This window comes from Ixodes scapularis, unplaced genomic scaffold, assembly GCF_016920785.2.
Source record: "Ixodes scapularis isolate PalLabHiFi unplaced genomic scaffold, ASM1692078v2 PGA_scaffold4__175_contigs__length_147842914, whole genome shotgun sequence".
NCBI lineage: Eukaryota > Metazoa > Arthropoda > Arachnida > Ixodida > Ixodidae > Ixodes > Ixodes scapularis.
The window spans coordinates 145,544,732-145,559,750 of NW_024609879.1; the positions used below are offsets into that span (position 1 = coordinate 145,544,732).

At 43.8% G+C, this 15,019-nt stretch overlaps 1 protein-coding gene across 1 annotated transcript in view; it reads right to left on the reverse strand.

The window, feature by feature from the left end:
• Nucleotides 1-12,467, reverse strand: part of LOC8040499 (large neutral amino acids transporter small subunit 2) — a 110,757-nt gene extending 98,290 nt beyond the window's left edge. Inside the window, exon 1 of the mRNA XM_029979593.4 lies at nucleotides 11,850-12,467. Coding sequence (XP_029835453.2) covers nucleotides 11,850-12,136 — 287 coding nt within the window. The 5' untranslated portion in view covers nucleotides 12,137-12,467. The remainder of the gene's footprint in view (nucleotides 1-11,849) is intronic.
• Nucleotides 12,468-15,019: the final 2,552 nt, after the last annotated feature.

Below are 15,019 nucleotides of genomic sequence, written 5' to 3' on the forward strand. Positions count from 1 at the left end.
ATACAATGTCTGATGTGTACTCTTGTTTTTTGTACATGACGCGCCATCCTGCCACGTTTTTCTGCCCAGCGTTCCCGCATCCCTTTGATGATGCACAGGTGCGAATCCCAGACTTGTCGGCGGCAATGACAGGCACTAAAAGCAAAAACGTCGCCGGGGCCAGACATTAACACCACATTTCAATTCATGCTTCTATAGAGCGTGATTGCCACACACAAGTTACCACCATTCTTGTTTGTTTGTACGTTTCTACGGCAATTCCTTTCAGCTCGTCAATGCCGTAGAAATGTCTGCACCGTTCCATAAAACGTGGCTAATTGCAAAGAGCGACATTTCGATAAGAAAAAAGAACTCTACACTCAAGCTACAAAGAAAATCGATTTAATGCGTATGTTTTGAACTGGGACACGTAGCCATATACTGTAAACTATAGTTTCGCGGGCTTAGTGTTTCGCGAATTCGACGAATTCGCCGAATTCGGAGGCTCGAAATTTTCCAAATTTAAATGGTATGCTCTGCATTTGCTACCGCAGGAAAACATATTCGCTGGACCTATTTTTCGCAAATCGTAAGCGGCTCGCAAAAATCCGAAAATTAGATCCTCGCGAAAATTGAGTCGTTTTACAAGTATAGTCTCACAGTTTCTTTAACTTTTTTTTTAACAGCGTCTTTGAATATTTTGGAATTCAGTTACACTTATTTCTGACTTATTCACGTAATCTGTAGATGTGATTCACTAAATTTGACCAAAAGAAATCGTAGTTATGATTTCATTACTTTTAAGCCTTGGTATATAATTGCCAAATTTGAATTGCCCTTACAGCTACCTTTTTTATTTACTTCCCCGAAGTTGCCACCTTGAATTTGCTTTTATGAAGTCACTGAGAAGCGAAAATAGACAGGGGCCCTGCCTTACTATCTTTCTGCCAAATGGTGGGGCTTCGAAAGTGCCGAGACTGAGTCGGGACTTTGACCGTGACGGCACAGCCCGCAGAGGGGCACGGAAGAAGCCCCACATAAAGAGAGTCCCTTCCATTCACAAGACAGAAAAATATGACTAAAATGATGCGACTGTGATGTGTACAAAATCCCCCCCCCCCAACCCACAAAAAAAAAAAAAAATTTGCAGCGTTTTTCTTAACCGCAAAAATAAACTATGCATCGGCGAACGGCTCATTCTCCGCCCAAAGGTCACAACCAAAATGCCAAAGTTTCAGCACCAGCCGTTATCTTGTTCAAAAGTTATAAGGGAGTTTCCGAAAATATGTTTATAGGAAAATGGCAGCCGACAGAGGTCTTGAGCACATGGAGCTTTCTGGCGCCAGTTCGCGAAAACGGCCGAAAATGGCCCCTGTTTTCCCATCGAAATTTTCTGAAAATCACTTACAACTTTTAATGTTATGACGCTTAGTGCTGAATGTTTGGCATCTGGTTTGAAGCTCTCTCGCCGCTACATTAGGTAATAGAATGAGTGTTTGGCAATGTACAGTTTATTTTTTGCGGCTTAAAAAAAAAAAAAAGATTTGTACTTTTTTTTTGCTTTTTTTGTAGATAGAATATTTTATCACGACTCACGTCGGCTATTTTCAGATTAATTGAGAGTTTAAGCTTCTATTTAATGTTATATGCAGATATTAACACTATAATAATTCCTTATTTTGAACAGCCACGAAACAAATATGGCTAGCACTCTCGGTGGGGTGACAAACTAACAAAACACCCTGGCCCGTATCATATTCCGAACTCAACGCCTGCATAATACCATGAATGATGTCACTGAAACAATGGCGCAAAATGTAATGAATGTGAAATGCCAGACTACGCTGCATCTTAAACGGTGAGATGACGAAAGGACGAATACATCTTAGCGCAGAAAAGTGCTATCGCGTCACCATGATTGAGGTCGAGTATATCTTTGAGGTAAAGTAATTGCGAATTAATCCCGTTACTTTCTGGAAGTAATGCACGATTGCAATCAGCTACTTTGGCGCACTAGTAATTCTAGTTGAAATTTATCTTCTTATCTTGTTTTGGGGCGAAGTAGTTGTAACAAAAATTTAATTACACTTTCCAAGTAATTCAGACAACCATGCTTTGTGGCTTGCGTGAAATGCCAAGGACTATGTAACACGAGGACGGCCCAAAGGCCCGTTTATATCCACACTTGCGTTTGCTTACGACCGAGTCCGTGTGATCTCTTATACGACGGAAACAAAATTACTGGCACGCTGGCGCCACTTATGAAGGACCCTGAAACTGCATTTCACTAGAGCGAAGGTTTTTGCGATATTTGCGAGGTCTAATATGTACAGAGCGGTGCACACAGCAACGCGTGACCGACGCTCCGCGTGCTGCGCCGACTGCTGGCAACCGTGGATAAGCTTGGCGCAAACGCAGTGAGCACCAGAGGCGGTGGGTGTCGCGCGTTGTCTGCTACTGCACGCTGCAGCGCATGCGCAATGAGGTTTTAAAGGTAAACCAACACATTCCATTTTTTTTTTTATTATTGTATTCCAGGCAATTCAATATGGTGGCAGAAGACCACCCGATCATTATTTTGCAACAGCATCAAGTATATTTTAATAAAGCAAAAAAAAAATGCAAATGCTCGAAACCGAAACCAGAACTGGACTGGAGGAGAAGAATAAATATAGAGGAGGAGAGAGTCCGCGGAAATCACGTGGCTGTGCAACTATTTTTTTTTTCCTTCAATCAACGTATTTCCGGCTTTTTAAAAGCCACGAGAAATGGGTATCATAATCCTTTTCTATTTCTAGTATTGAGTGCTTGCCTTCGATGACCCACGACTCTGATGATATACGGTGGTTGTGTCTAAACCATAGAAAACGGCACGTGACCACAGAGAAGATGGTGAGCGCTACTCAAACCGGCCAGTTCTCGATCGGCGGTTTTCGGGCGGAAAGAGAACAAATTTCGAGCCGCGAATGGTGCTGAGGGTAGTTGGGTTCTCGTGAGTCATGTACAAATAAAAACCTTGGAGAGAATAAATACCCTGTCAGTGTCCCTTTAAGGCACATGGTCGCAAGCAATCGCAAGCGTGTGGACGCGGGCCCTTACAGTGTAGGCCATGCTTTCGGGAGAAACACTACCTGTTTTCACCTCCTCTTATTATTTTTTTTCGCTGGATTGTCAATCACTTTATGTCAAATGTCTAGCAATCGCCGACGCGTCGAAGCGGAGCAGCGCGAGACACCTCGTTCGTTAAAATGTTCTTCTTTTTATGTCTATTCAGCAGTCAAGACGGCTTACAGTCTTTACAATTACTTAGTTGATTGATTTTTCTACGGTGAAAAAAATTAGAATATCCCCCGTTTTGTCTTAAAGTTGCCCTGAGGAGGTTTCTGAGATAGCCTAAATATGGCGATAACTCCCTCTGCGGTCTCTAAGCATCCTAGGAATCCATAAATCACAACGATGCGCGGCCGGTTTAATGACTAAAAAAGTGCAATCAAAGATCAAAATTATCTCTGGCGATGGGAGGAGCATTGTGCCGACCGCCAGGACGGCATGTGACCAATGGAAACGGGGCATTTCGTTGAGATTGCAAACGCTGTCATTACAAAGTGTGTATGCTTTTGTAGATAGCTAAAAAAAACAAGTAAAAATAGTTGAAAAAAATGTTTGCGGACAGGAAAGTTATTATTGGAATAATCCTTTTAAAAACAAAAAAAAAACTATGGTGGTGGTGTTGTTCTTGTTGTTTTGCATTTTGCGAAAGTGATGTGTCAGGCCAAAGCCTCATATGCTGAGAAAGCCCGGCAGATCGCCAGGAGAAGCGGCCGCCGAAATAGAAAAGGTGGAGCGGCAGACAACGGATGAGAGGAGAGCCACGTGACTGGCGCCCCGCTGCGGCGTCTCGCAGCGGACCCCAAACACACAAGAAGTGTGTTTCGGGTCCCCGCCGCTGCAAAAGCTGTGCGCTGACGTCCAGGTTCCCCGAGAAATGTCTCTTTGATGCTGTGTGCTACGAGATCCTGGCGCTCCAAATCTGAGACCTGGCACTCTATGGCTCCGTCGTCGATCTGCCAGGCTTTGTGTCTGTATAGAGGAGGCTAGGGTGAGGCCGTCAGCTCTCGAGCACTCGAGCGCGCGCTCGCTGGGTTGAATCGCAGTCCGGGCTTGGTCCGGGCTGTATGGGCAAGGAGCCGCGCGCATTCGCGATATCACTCCGCGGTTCCACCGATCGCTGGCGCGACTGACAGTGGTCCTAGCTTCGAAACGTGTTTTTCTCATCGCCGGAAATGAAATCGGTGTGTTGCTATCTTTGACTTCCTCTTTAATAGGGAAATCGGCTGCGTGCCGTCATAATTTAGGTGTTTCTGAGATGCTTAGAGCCAGCACAGTGAGTTATCGCCATATTCATGCCATCACTTCTCGTGTGCGTAAAAGTTTTATAACCATTTTTGTTTGTTTTTGTTCCAGTTGGCCCTTCTTTTAGCCATCTTAATTCCGCGATGAGGTGGTAAAAAAAGATAATAACTTTTTTTTTATTTTATGTTATTATTGTATCGCAGAAACAAAATTATCTTCAAACGTTGAAGGCTCTTTTCGGAGAAGGTATTCGGACCTTCTCTGAGAAGTATCATTTGTGATATATACTTCATAACCTTATTTCCCTTATTTACTCGCACAATTTTTCTAATTTTGTTCTTATTTTGTTTTTTTACGTGCAGAAGCGATACAGCAATATATAAGTGAAAAAATACAGTAAGTATAAAATAATTATGCCAAAACGCAATTTATGTTACGCATGTTTGACACGTGTCTTGACTTATCAATCTACCCAACAGTTTCGACGAACGGCGCAACACTCCGGGGGTTTTTCGACAAAATCCGGCCACTGAATTTGCTCGGTTCAGGGCAAGATTTGACTCTCAACCACAGAAAGACGTAACTCTGCCCCACAATGATATGCGCTCCCAACAGCTTACACAAAGACCCCACAGCCACCGTCAGAATTAAAGAAAAAAATGACCTCCGCAAGATGCCTAACCGGAAACTACGTCAGCGGAAACCGCCCCTTCCCCTCCCCCCCACGACGGCGTTTCCCGAATGGCGTCGCTCAGGGGCGAACGCGTGGGAGACGCCATTGGTGGTCACGCTTGGCCTCCACTGCCACTTTCCGCCTCGAAGCCCTCGAGTGAACATGGCAGCTGCCGCGCGAGCGCTGTACAAGCGTCTCACGTCGTTAGGCTTGAGACACTGTCCTCCGTGAACCGAAGGAGGCTGCAAACACAAGCAGGCATAACCAATGCGGAGCACAAGTTCGTCTGCTCCTTTCGCAGGCGTTGTGGTGACGTCAGAACGCAGCTCGGCGTTCTGTCGTCATCACAACCCGTGCAAAAGAAGCAGACGAATTGCGCTCCACATACGTGCATAACCTCTATCGTGTGGCGTGCTCAACGCCTGAAGCGTTACATCATTCATAATACGTCACAATTGAGGTTCTGGAAGTAATGCTACAGGGCCTAGATGTAATTCAGGCAGGTTGTTGCCCCGATCCTGCGTGGTTGGTTGTAGAAATTTGCACCGCCGATAAAGACAAGTGAGGCGTCGCGGCATCTTCAAGGATGTCATGGCGGCTGGGCCTTACACTGACAGGCCTGCAACTCTAGGAATGCCGGGAACTTTTGACAAATCTGTGGTTCAAGCTGTTCAGCGAAACTTCAATCGTTAAGCGAAATTCCATGAATGGATGGATGGAATGAATAAATGGTATTGCCCTTTATGCCAAGGACGACCCGCCCATGGCTGTGTTCCAAATCTTACACAAATGGAACCGAGTTACTCCGGCCGGTCGTGTCAACACAGATTGAAAAGCGCTGGATGCGGATAGGTTTTAGAACGCCAAGGTACAAAATGCTTACCCTAGAGTAAGATCGAGTAAATTTTGGAACACGGCCCATGTCTCCCTGTACTCCCTCATTTGGTGTGTTCCCGTGCGTTCTCAGTGGAAATCTACCCAAGTTCCCTTGTCGAATTACCAATCCCGATTGAACCTCCGATTTCGTGCACAGTATGCCCATTACCAAAAGGCGGTCCTGGCATCGTAGCTCCTTTTCATATATACTCCTGACCTCGCTCCATGGTACGATAATTCCAGTGTGCCTTGAGATCTATAATAACTGAATTTCTTGTTTCCTTTTTTGAATTATATTTCCTTCTCGTTCCACCAGGTATTTCCTTCATAACACTTTTAAACGCTGTTCATAACTTATGAACAGCGTTGCCCGACTTTTACATAAAAAACTGATTTTTTATCAAGTAGTTTTTATTTCTTTATTTCATACAATGATCAACTGCCCAGGTTGTCTTTTTAATGTTATATTTACTTGTTTTGCTTTTCTGTTCATTATATAGCTCTGATGACGAAGGAATCGATCTGGGAAAACGGAATGAGGTCCTGCGTACAACTTCCGAGCACGTACTCGATTGCAGCACCCTCTACGTTCGACCTGTTCACTGCAGAACAAAAATCCGCAGGCACGGCAGTTTGTGGATTCAAGTGTTCCCACAAAGAATGAAAGGAAGGCAGCCAGAATAGTAGGGGCACTCTTTTCAGGGGACAAGTATAGACAACAAGGCTGTACCGCCGAATGCTTCTACGTCATCTATAAGCGGCCAGCGTGGGGCACTGATTGGACGCTGAGTCCCCAGCAGCACGGATTTTAGCCAAGCAATGGCCAATGTTTGGCGATGGTCTTTTGGCCAGTGGCCAGAGAGTGGCCATTCATTGGCCAGTGGGCATTGGCCAATGGCCAGATAAAGGCCAGTCACCGGCCAGTATCTGGCCACTGTCTGGCCACTTGGCCAAGGACCATTGCCAGCCATTGGCCGATGACTGGCCAACTCTGTGCTGCTTGGGGTGCTACGTCAGAGGTCTGGGACTCGTCTTCTCGCTGATTAGGCCCGAGTCCCAGCCGAAACGTTGAGGCAACGATCCCGTCCAATTTCTGCCCGACGTCGGGTTTCTTTTGGGTGACGCCGATAGCTGAGCACTATACGTCTTTATTATGAAGCGTTGGTCCGTCTCATTACAGAGCAAGCTATCCATCAACGTACACTGTGCATGGCGTCTTGCATATCAAATTGTTTATCGTCAATCAGTTCTGGGCTAATTAAGTTACCAAAGACAAACCACTATTTTATTTTCCCTAGAAGTGCCGACGAACTCAAAACATGAATATCCGCGATATGACGGTGCAGTACATTTTCTGTCTGTCGCAGCTGTCTTCGGGAAACTACAACGAATTCTTTCCGCCGGACGCTTTGCGCAGTTAAGTGGTTTGGTGAAATCGTACTGATTGCTCAACTGAACTTTCTTTTTTCTTAAGTTCAGTCACGTCTCCAGAATCAACGGGGCCATAAAACAACCATGTGCGACCAAAACGTGCGTAGGGATATCACTTATTCCGGAGATTGCTAAAGCTACTTTGCATAAACGAGTCACAGCCACCGTCGCGACCCGGCGATTTGCCCACATTATATTCCGGAAGCGTATAGTTGTTCATCAGATAAGACCCCCTGTTAGATTCTAATTCCTCGTTTCGCCCTTCTTCACTTTGAGAATGAGAATTAAAGCACTGCGTGACCAGCGGCCGCACACGCAGTCGTAGCTAGACATACAGGCTTCCCTGAAAGAAAAATGATTCACAGAGAATCCTTCGGAGACTAGAACCAAACTAAGAAGATAATTTTGTTCTTTTAACTCAACTGAAAAATTTTTGAAAATTAATGCGCAGCTATAATCTGGTCTAATCAAACGAAACTCGGACAACATATATATATATATATATATATATATATATATATATATATATATATATATATATATATATATATATATATATATATATATTATCCTCAAATTAATCGATTTTAATGTCAGCGTATCAGACGCGCCAATATCTTTTTTTTAACATGGGAAGCGTTTGCCGTTGTCAACTATGTTATAAGCATTTTTTGGTTTGTAGCAAAATCACATTGTAGTTTTTTCTTAAACTTATTGAGATTGTGATTTATCTAAAGATATAATTCACTAATTAACTAGCGTGATTGTAATTTTAGATAGTACAAATAACACTCCGCTACATATTTCGTGGCATGTGTAACAGAGACGGATTTTCTTTTTTTTTTTAATTCATGAGAACTGTTATATATTTAATCATACAATTATGATTACTTTATATTATTGTTATCTTGCATATTACGTATCATAAAACTTAAGTGCGAATTCCGTAACATATGTGTAGCATACTACCAGGATCCTCACCTTTAATACGTGGGCTGGTCAAAGGTGTAGCGAGCGAATTCCAAAAGAGCCTAGTCAAAAACATCAGGTAGGCAAATGTCCCCCCGCTCCTCTGCAGGAGATGAAGTATGGCTCGTTTAATTTATAATTACGATAAGTCTAATAACAGAGGGGCAATTAATGTGCAAATAAAGAAAGTTGCGGAAACCGAAAATTCATCCAGCGTCGCTAAACAGAAGTAAACAATGGCAGCAGCCGAAACAGCGTTTAAACGCGCATACATTTTGTTCCCTGCGTCATTGGACTGATGAAAGCATCGACGAACAGCGACGCAGGTGAAAACGGCGTTTGCGAGCATCTTTTGTTCCGTAACTTGCGTCCGATGTTTGACTCGAGCATTGTTCGTGAGATAAAAGAATCGGCCAGCACTCACCGCCCCCAATTAAAGGCGAAGCATTGGTAGAGCCCCTGACCTGCCTCAAGATTGGTTCGGCACATTAATAGACACATGTGGACTATTAACTTAGAAAGGCTAGAGGCTCTAGTGACAACGCTGAAGACGTGTCGTCAAATGTTGTGATTGGAGGGGGGCAAGAAACGCGCAAATTATTGCGTTCTTAAGACTGCCTGCTCGACTTGCATGTTATGCGCGGTGAGAAGCTCGCCAGGGGCGCTTTTCTTTTCCTCCCTTTGGGTGTACTGCACGTGCTACCCACGTGATTATGCTTTCCTTTTTCTATATCCATAGAAGCTCGGCATTGCACGTGCTTGCACCAGCAGAGGAATGCAAAAATATTCCAAAAGCCGGGAATCATAATGATCAAAAAACTGCTCCGACTTTACTCAACAAGATTAACAATTTAATCAAACGTTTCGTCTCCCATGTAGGAAACATCGTCACATCAAAAACATCAAAATTTTTTTGATCACCAGCAGAGGAAGAATCCTCACTCTGGTTTGGGAAGAAATTCCACCAGGCGGCGACACCCAAACTTCTCGCCGTGAACACAACACGTGACGTCCCTCCACTGGAGAGCGCAAGAAAATCTGAAGGTTGGTTTGGGCCGTAACCTTCATCAGCCGTTTTCTGAATGGCTATTTCGAATTTAAGGTAATAAATAGCGTGCAGAAAAGAGTAAAGCGTGGATATTTCGAAAATGTTTAGCCCTCTAAACTACTTTTTTCCCTCGCAATCGTTAATAGTAATTACAAATTAGTAACCAATTAATAATCGTTAGCAGCCAACGCGTACCATTTTCAGGCGCTAAATCGGCGAAAGCGCTTATAAAGGCGGAATTCGGATGGTTCTCTAATTATATATCGTGTGCAGAGATGTTCTATAGGACGGGTTAGAGCCACGGAGTCAAAAAGCGGGGCGGGGAGGGGGGGGGGGGGGGATTTGCCTCTGCCTGCCCCCCCCCCCCCCTCAACATTTCCGACATTTTAAGTAAAAATTCTGGAGTAAGGGAAGCAAAATCCCCCTTTCTCCCGAATGTTATCCCACGCAATTCCGACAACCCTGATCGGACCTAGCACATTTGGAAGTATTTTATTGCCATGCTATATTGTGGATATGGACGAAACGTTAACTATTGAGCATAATGAAACCACAACGGACGATTCGATTCCTGCAAACATGTTAGGGTCAAAAAAGAAATGGCGACATACGTTTGCCAAGACTATCTAGGTCTATCTAGAAATGTAACATTAGCGCCCCAACAATCAAGGTCTGGACTTTCTGATAATACTGTTCATTGTAACGCAAGTTCGATTATCTCCAAACCGTCGATAATCGAACACGGGTTTACGTGACCTCAATCCGAACCGCAGTAGATCAGCATCTAAGGCTGCAGCACCTACGGTTGAGAAGCGTTACTTATAAAAGAGACTTTTACGGAGGTTGCATCCGTATATCACTACTCAAAAGCTGGTAACGACTGATAGGGATTTCTTCAATCTTAGTATTTTTATTTGCAGAGTCCGTACATCGCACATTTGTAAGCACAGTCAACAGCCTTCGCTTTGTCACAGGATGATGCAATATGCAGTTTTCACAATCTTAAGTTCATATGCCACGGCCCGTTTTCCTAAAACGCAAACAAAAATAGCGCAGACTTTAAAAATTAACAAGAAAAGATCGAGCGCTCGACAGTCTCGAAGATAAAGAAAAAATGCAATGGCCGATTTTATTCCTTATCAAGGTTCGTCTGCAAAGAAGCCTTTGTCTTGCGTCATCCACTTTCTTATCTTCATTGAACGATGCAACGTGTATAATGAAACAATAAATGTTTGAAGCTTATTGTCATACTATCTTTACGAACTCGATCCTTTTTTTAGCGAAAAAACGATAATTTTGATTGAGGGTAAAACACGAGCGGAAATAGCGAAAGCTTCGCTGCGCAGTGCAGACACAAGATTACGCAATAATTTTAGAACAAGGGTTTCCACCCGGCGACCACGCCACACCGAAAGATATTGTCAAACTCTTTTTTCCTCGTATTTGAAAAGATCAAACCTTACTTACAAAACATAACGCTGTAATTCTTACACGTCTCAAACGTTTGCAAACATTTGTTTCGGAAATTATCTGCTTTTAGAACTTAATACGCGAAACACCAACATTTTTTTTAAAGGTCAGGTTTTAATTTTACAGCTTCATGCTCCAATTACAAACCAGCATATTGTGACCCTTAAGATGAATTTGCGCATATGTAGACAATCTTCAAAAAATATTTGTATCATCCAAGTTTACACACGAAGGACAAACATATTTTTGAGTGTAAATTATAGAAATCTCGCGAAATTGGCTTTTATATGCTTGCTTTTGTCTATTACAATCCCATTGATGCGGTTAGAAATCAATAGGAAGAGCGTACCAAACCTAGAGTAGCTTTTTATTATTATTATCGCGTAAATTACAGAGGGGCAAACGAACGAATTAGTCCGATTTTTGTGATTAAATCTTAACTCGCGCTTAAAATCGCCCTTTGAACCTCAAGTCGCTTTTTAAAAAAACGATCAGAATTATGTCTAGGAAGGATGTAAAGATAAATGTGAACAAAAAGGTTACTGAACCCCAAATGCACATCTCAGCCGAGCTCAAATATGTTTTAATTACTCTCATCTCCACACTCAAACTTTGACTCACGCTTAAAATCATGTTTAGAATTACCTATAGGAAAGATGTGACCACATACTCGAATAATTAAAAATAAACTCAATCGGTTATCTCCGGTGTCTCACATCTAATTATTTCGCTCTCACGCTCATTAATAACAACTAATCTGATTTGCACACTTAGAATTTACACTTCCATTAAGCGGACACTAGAGGAATTGCGATGGTGTAAAGAAGCAAAATGCATAAATGCAAACTCATCTGGCGATCATGCCGTACAGCTCAGCCTAATCATATTTTATAATTCCTCATCTTTCCACACCTAAAATTTCGCCTAGATTGACGCCTTAGAAATAAAAGAAAGAAACGCTGCCTGCGGTTTTTGGTGGATACTTCAAAAGCAACACACGAATTGCGGGTGCGAGTGGTGCAAAGGGGAAAGGCAAGCCGGCAGACTCACTTGGTGATCATGCAGCCCAGCTCGGCGTAGCAGTAGGCGCCGATCATGGAAAAGATGCCGCAGGCGACCCAGACCACGAGCGAGGCTCCGACGCTGCCGGTGTTGGCCAGCACGCCGCGCGGCGATACGAAGATGCCGGACCCGATGATGCTACCCACGATCACTGTGATGCCGTTCACCAGCGTCATCTTGGGCTTGAGGCAGATCACATCGCTGTTGTCAGCCGCCGCCGCCTTCTCCTTCTCTTCATGTTGGGGCACCTCGGAGTATTCCGCGGCTTCGGCCATGTCTTTTTGGTGGACCCCCGACGATACCTCTGGCTCGAGCGTAGAACCTGGTTGTTGCTTTTTTTCTGTTTTAGCTGTGTTTTGGGGGGACGGGTGCGGTGAGAGGCGGTTACGGAGGGGGGCCCCGATGGAAAAGCGGCGAGCCGGCCCTGTCTGGAGAGAGCCTCGCCGAGCTGCCGGTCTCCGTGATGCGCGGATACAGAAAGGAAAAGCCGCCGGTGCGAAGCGGACGCTTTCCTCCTTTCCCCGTTGAAAAGCCCCCTTCCTCCTCCCACGCTATGCCCTTCCCGCTGCAGTACGCAAGCACTGGGCAGCGAAGCCAGCGAAGCTGCCCAATCCATCCGCCAGCGAAGCCGACAGCCAGTTTCCCAGGCGTGGTTCCAGATGGCGCTGCGAACAAAGCGTCGGGACCCTTTAATACGGAAGAGTGGGGACAAGGCGAGTGCCGTACACGCTCGCTTTGGCAGAGCGTGGGTTGCGCGGGGTTTTTAAAGGTCACGCACTGAATTCTATCCGACGAACTTGTTTTGTGAACTTCTATTCGATTAATAGCTTTTTTGCTCGTTGTTTTCTTGTGCCTTAGAGTCTATAGAGCACGAAAAAAGTACCACGGACGGCGTAAAATGATAATGAATAGATATAGTACAACCAGGGTATAACATTCACGCCAAACACTGCGCGCGCGACGATTGCCGAGTTGAAAATTTTGCGAGTGAGAAAGAAAAAAAAATATATTATTCTTAAAAACGGGGACAACTTTTTTTGACAATGCAAAAAAAAAAAGTTTCTTTTTTTTGTTTTTTGTTGTTGTTGTTTTTTTAGTGCTTAAGGTGCGCGAGCTTCGCTATTTCCCCAGAAAGGTGTCCCCAAGCACAGCCACTGGATGGAGATTTCTCCGTATGTTTATTTTTCCACTCCCCTACAACCATGGTCATCACGACGATGAACACGAGGTAAAAACTTCAGCTACTATACTGTTTTGGATTTTTAGAAACTAAGCGAGGTTGAATGGACATTAAACTCCTCCAATCATCTTTACGGATATGTCACAAAACGGAGTATGCCCGAAAAAACGTTTCTTAGCGTAATATTTACGTGGTGAGACTTGACTCCAAAACATATGCGTCAACTTCAAGATCGACATAACAAAAAAAAAACATATTTAACTCAAAACAAGTTTTGCAAAAAAATAATTTTTTTTTTTTTTTGGGGGGGGGGGGATATTTTGTTTTCTGATATGCGTGTCTTATTCGGACACTTCAAAAAAAATGTTATTTGGGGAGTTCAGTGTTGCTTCAACGAACGGAATGTAAGGGTTCATCGTGTCTGCTGGAAGTTAAACATGACGAGAAGCACTCCAGCACAACACAAAACGCATAGATGCATGTTTATGTGTTTTAAATGTGTTCGTGTTATATCCCCCCCTCCTTTATGTTGTGTGCTTGTGCCCTAGAGTGGTAGTCTTTCGTATGTGCTGTCGTCGAACAACTATGTTTTCAACAGATTCCGCATCCGCCATACTCAAAGGCCTGGTACCGAGCGATTTCGATTTGCTCGAACTAGAGCCACTAAATAAACTACGCTTTAGAGCAGGGGTCTCCAAACTCCGGCACGAGGGCCAGATTTGTCCTGCGGAGGTGTTCCGGCCATCCCGCGAATGACCGCGGTTTTCCAGTGACGCTCGCTTGCGCTGATACCAACGCAAAAATAAGCGCTCGTAAAAACAAATCAGCGCCGCGACATGCACGAAAAGCGCGAGCGAAGGTATAAGAAAGAATGAGAGAAAACTGTAGTGTTGCGCGAATATTCGAATTTTCGAATAGTAGTTTCGAATAACTCGATATTCGCTTCGAGATTAACTCTGACACTCGTATTTTCCGAAGTGTTGACCAGGGCAGGTTAGCCCCTTGAGAGCGCTTCTAACCGAGCTCCAGTGCACTGCGGAGAAACAACACCCGGGGAGCTCGCTTTCGCCGGTGCTCGGTACGAAGCGCGTTCAACGGGGCTAACCCGCCACGATCAACACTTCCCGAAAAATATAAATATTGCAGTCACGTTCTTAGGAGAAAAGCCCACTTTAAAAATGGGATGACACAGGCAGGCGCGTGGTGTGTGTAAAAAGAAACGGAAACTTTGTGAATGTTGATATATACACAGCAGTAAAAATTTCTAAATTCAACTGCGACTATCATGCAAGAGTATGTGTTAGGCAGAGATGGCCTCACAACCTACGTTCATCATTCATGATTGTCCTTTTTTTTATTTGCTTCAGATTTTATATTTGATAAAAAATATTTGCACATGGGAAGATTAGGTGAAGCTGGACTTCTCTATGGTTTTAATTGTACGTCAAATGCATCCTTCACTTGCCATTCCCATCTGAACAATGAACTTTCTGAGGTCACAGTCCATAAATATAGATACATTAAAATTAGCTTAGATATGGACAAGTGGAAGCTTGGGAACAGCCTTTATGAGTCGTGGGTTTTCATTTAGGCATGGCGCACTAGTGAAAAGCTCGAAGAGACTATTCGATATTCGAATCAAAAAAATTCCGCCAAAACCACTATTTGCTCCGAATTTGCTTCGAACACAAAATTTATTATTCACATATGCCTAAAAAACTGCATGAAAACGCCGGTTCTCTTGGCACACGATTTATTGATTTATTGTAAATTGTCAGCACCAGAATTACTATTTGTAGTTGCCTGCTTCATGACTGCTGAACTATAAAAAAAATATTCCTTCGCGTTCTTGCGTATATCGTGCATCGTGATCTGATCTGAACTACCATTTTCATTAGTCTTGTGCACTCTGTGAATATTCCAAACTTCCTGCGCGCTTTGATTTATGTCGGATGAGTTCTCGGGGTCAAAATTATTT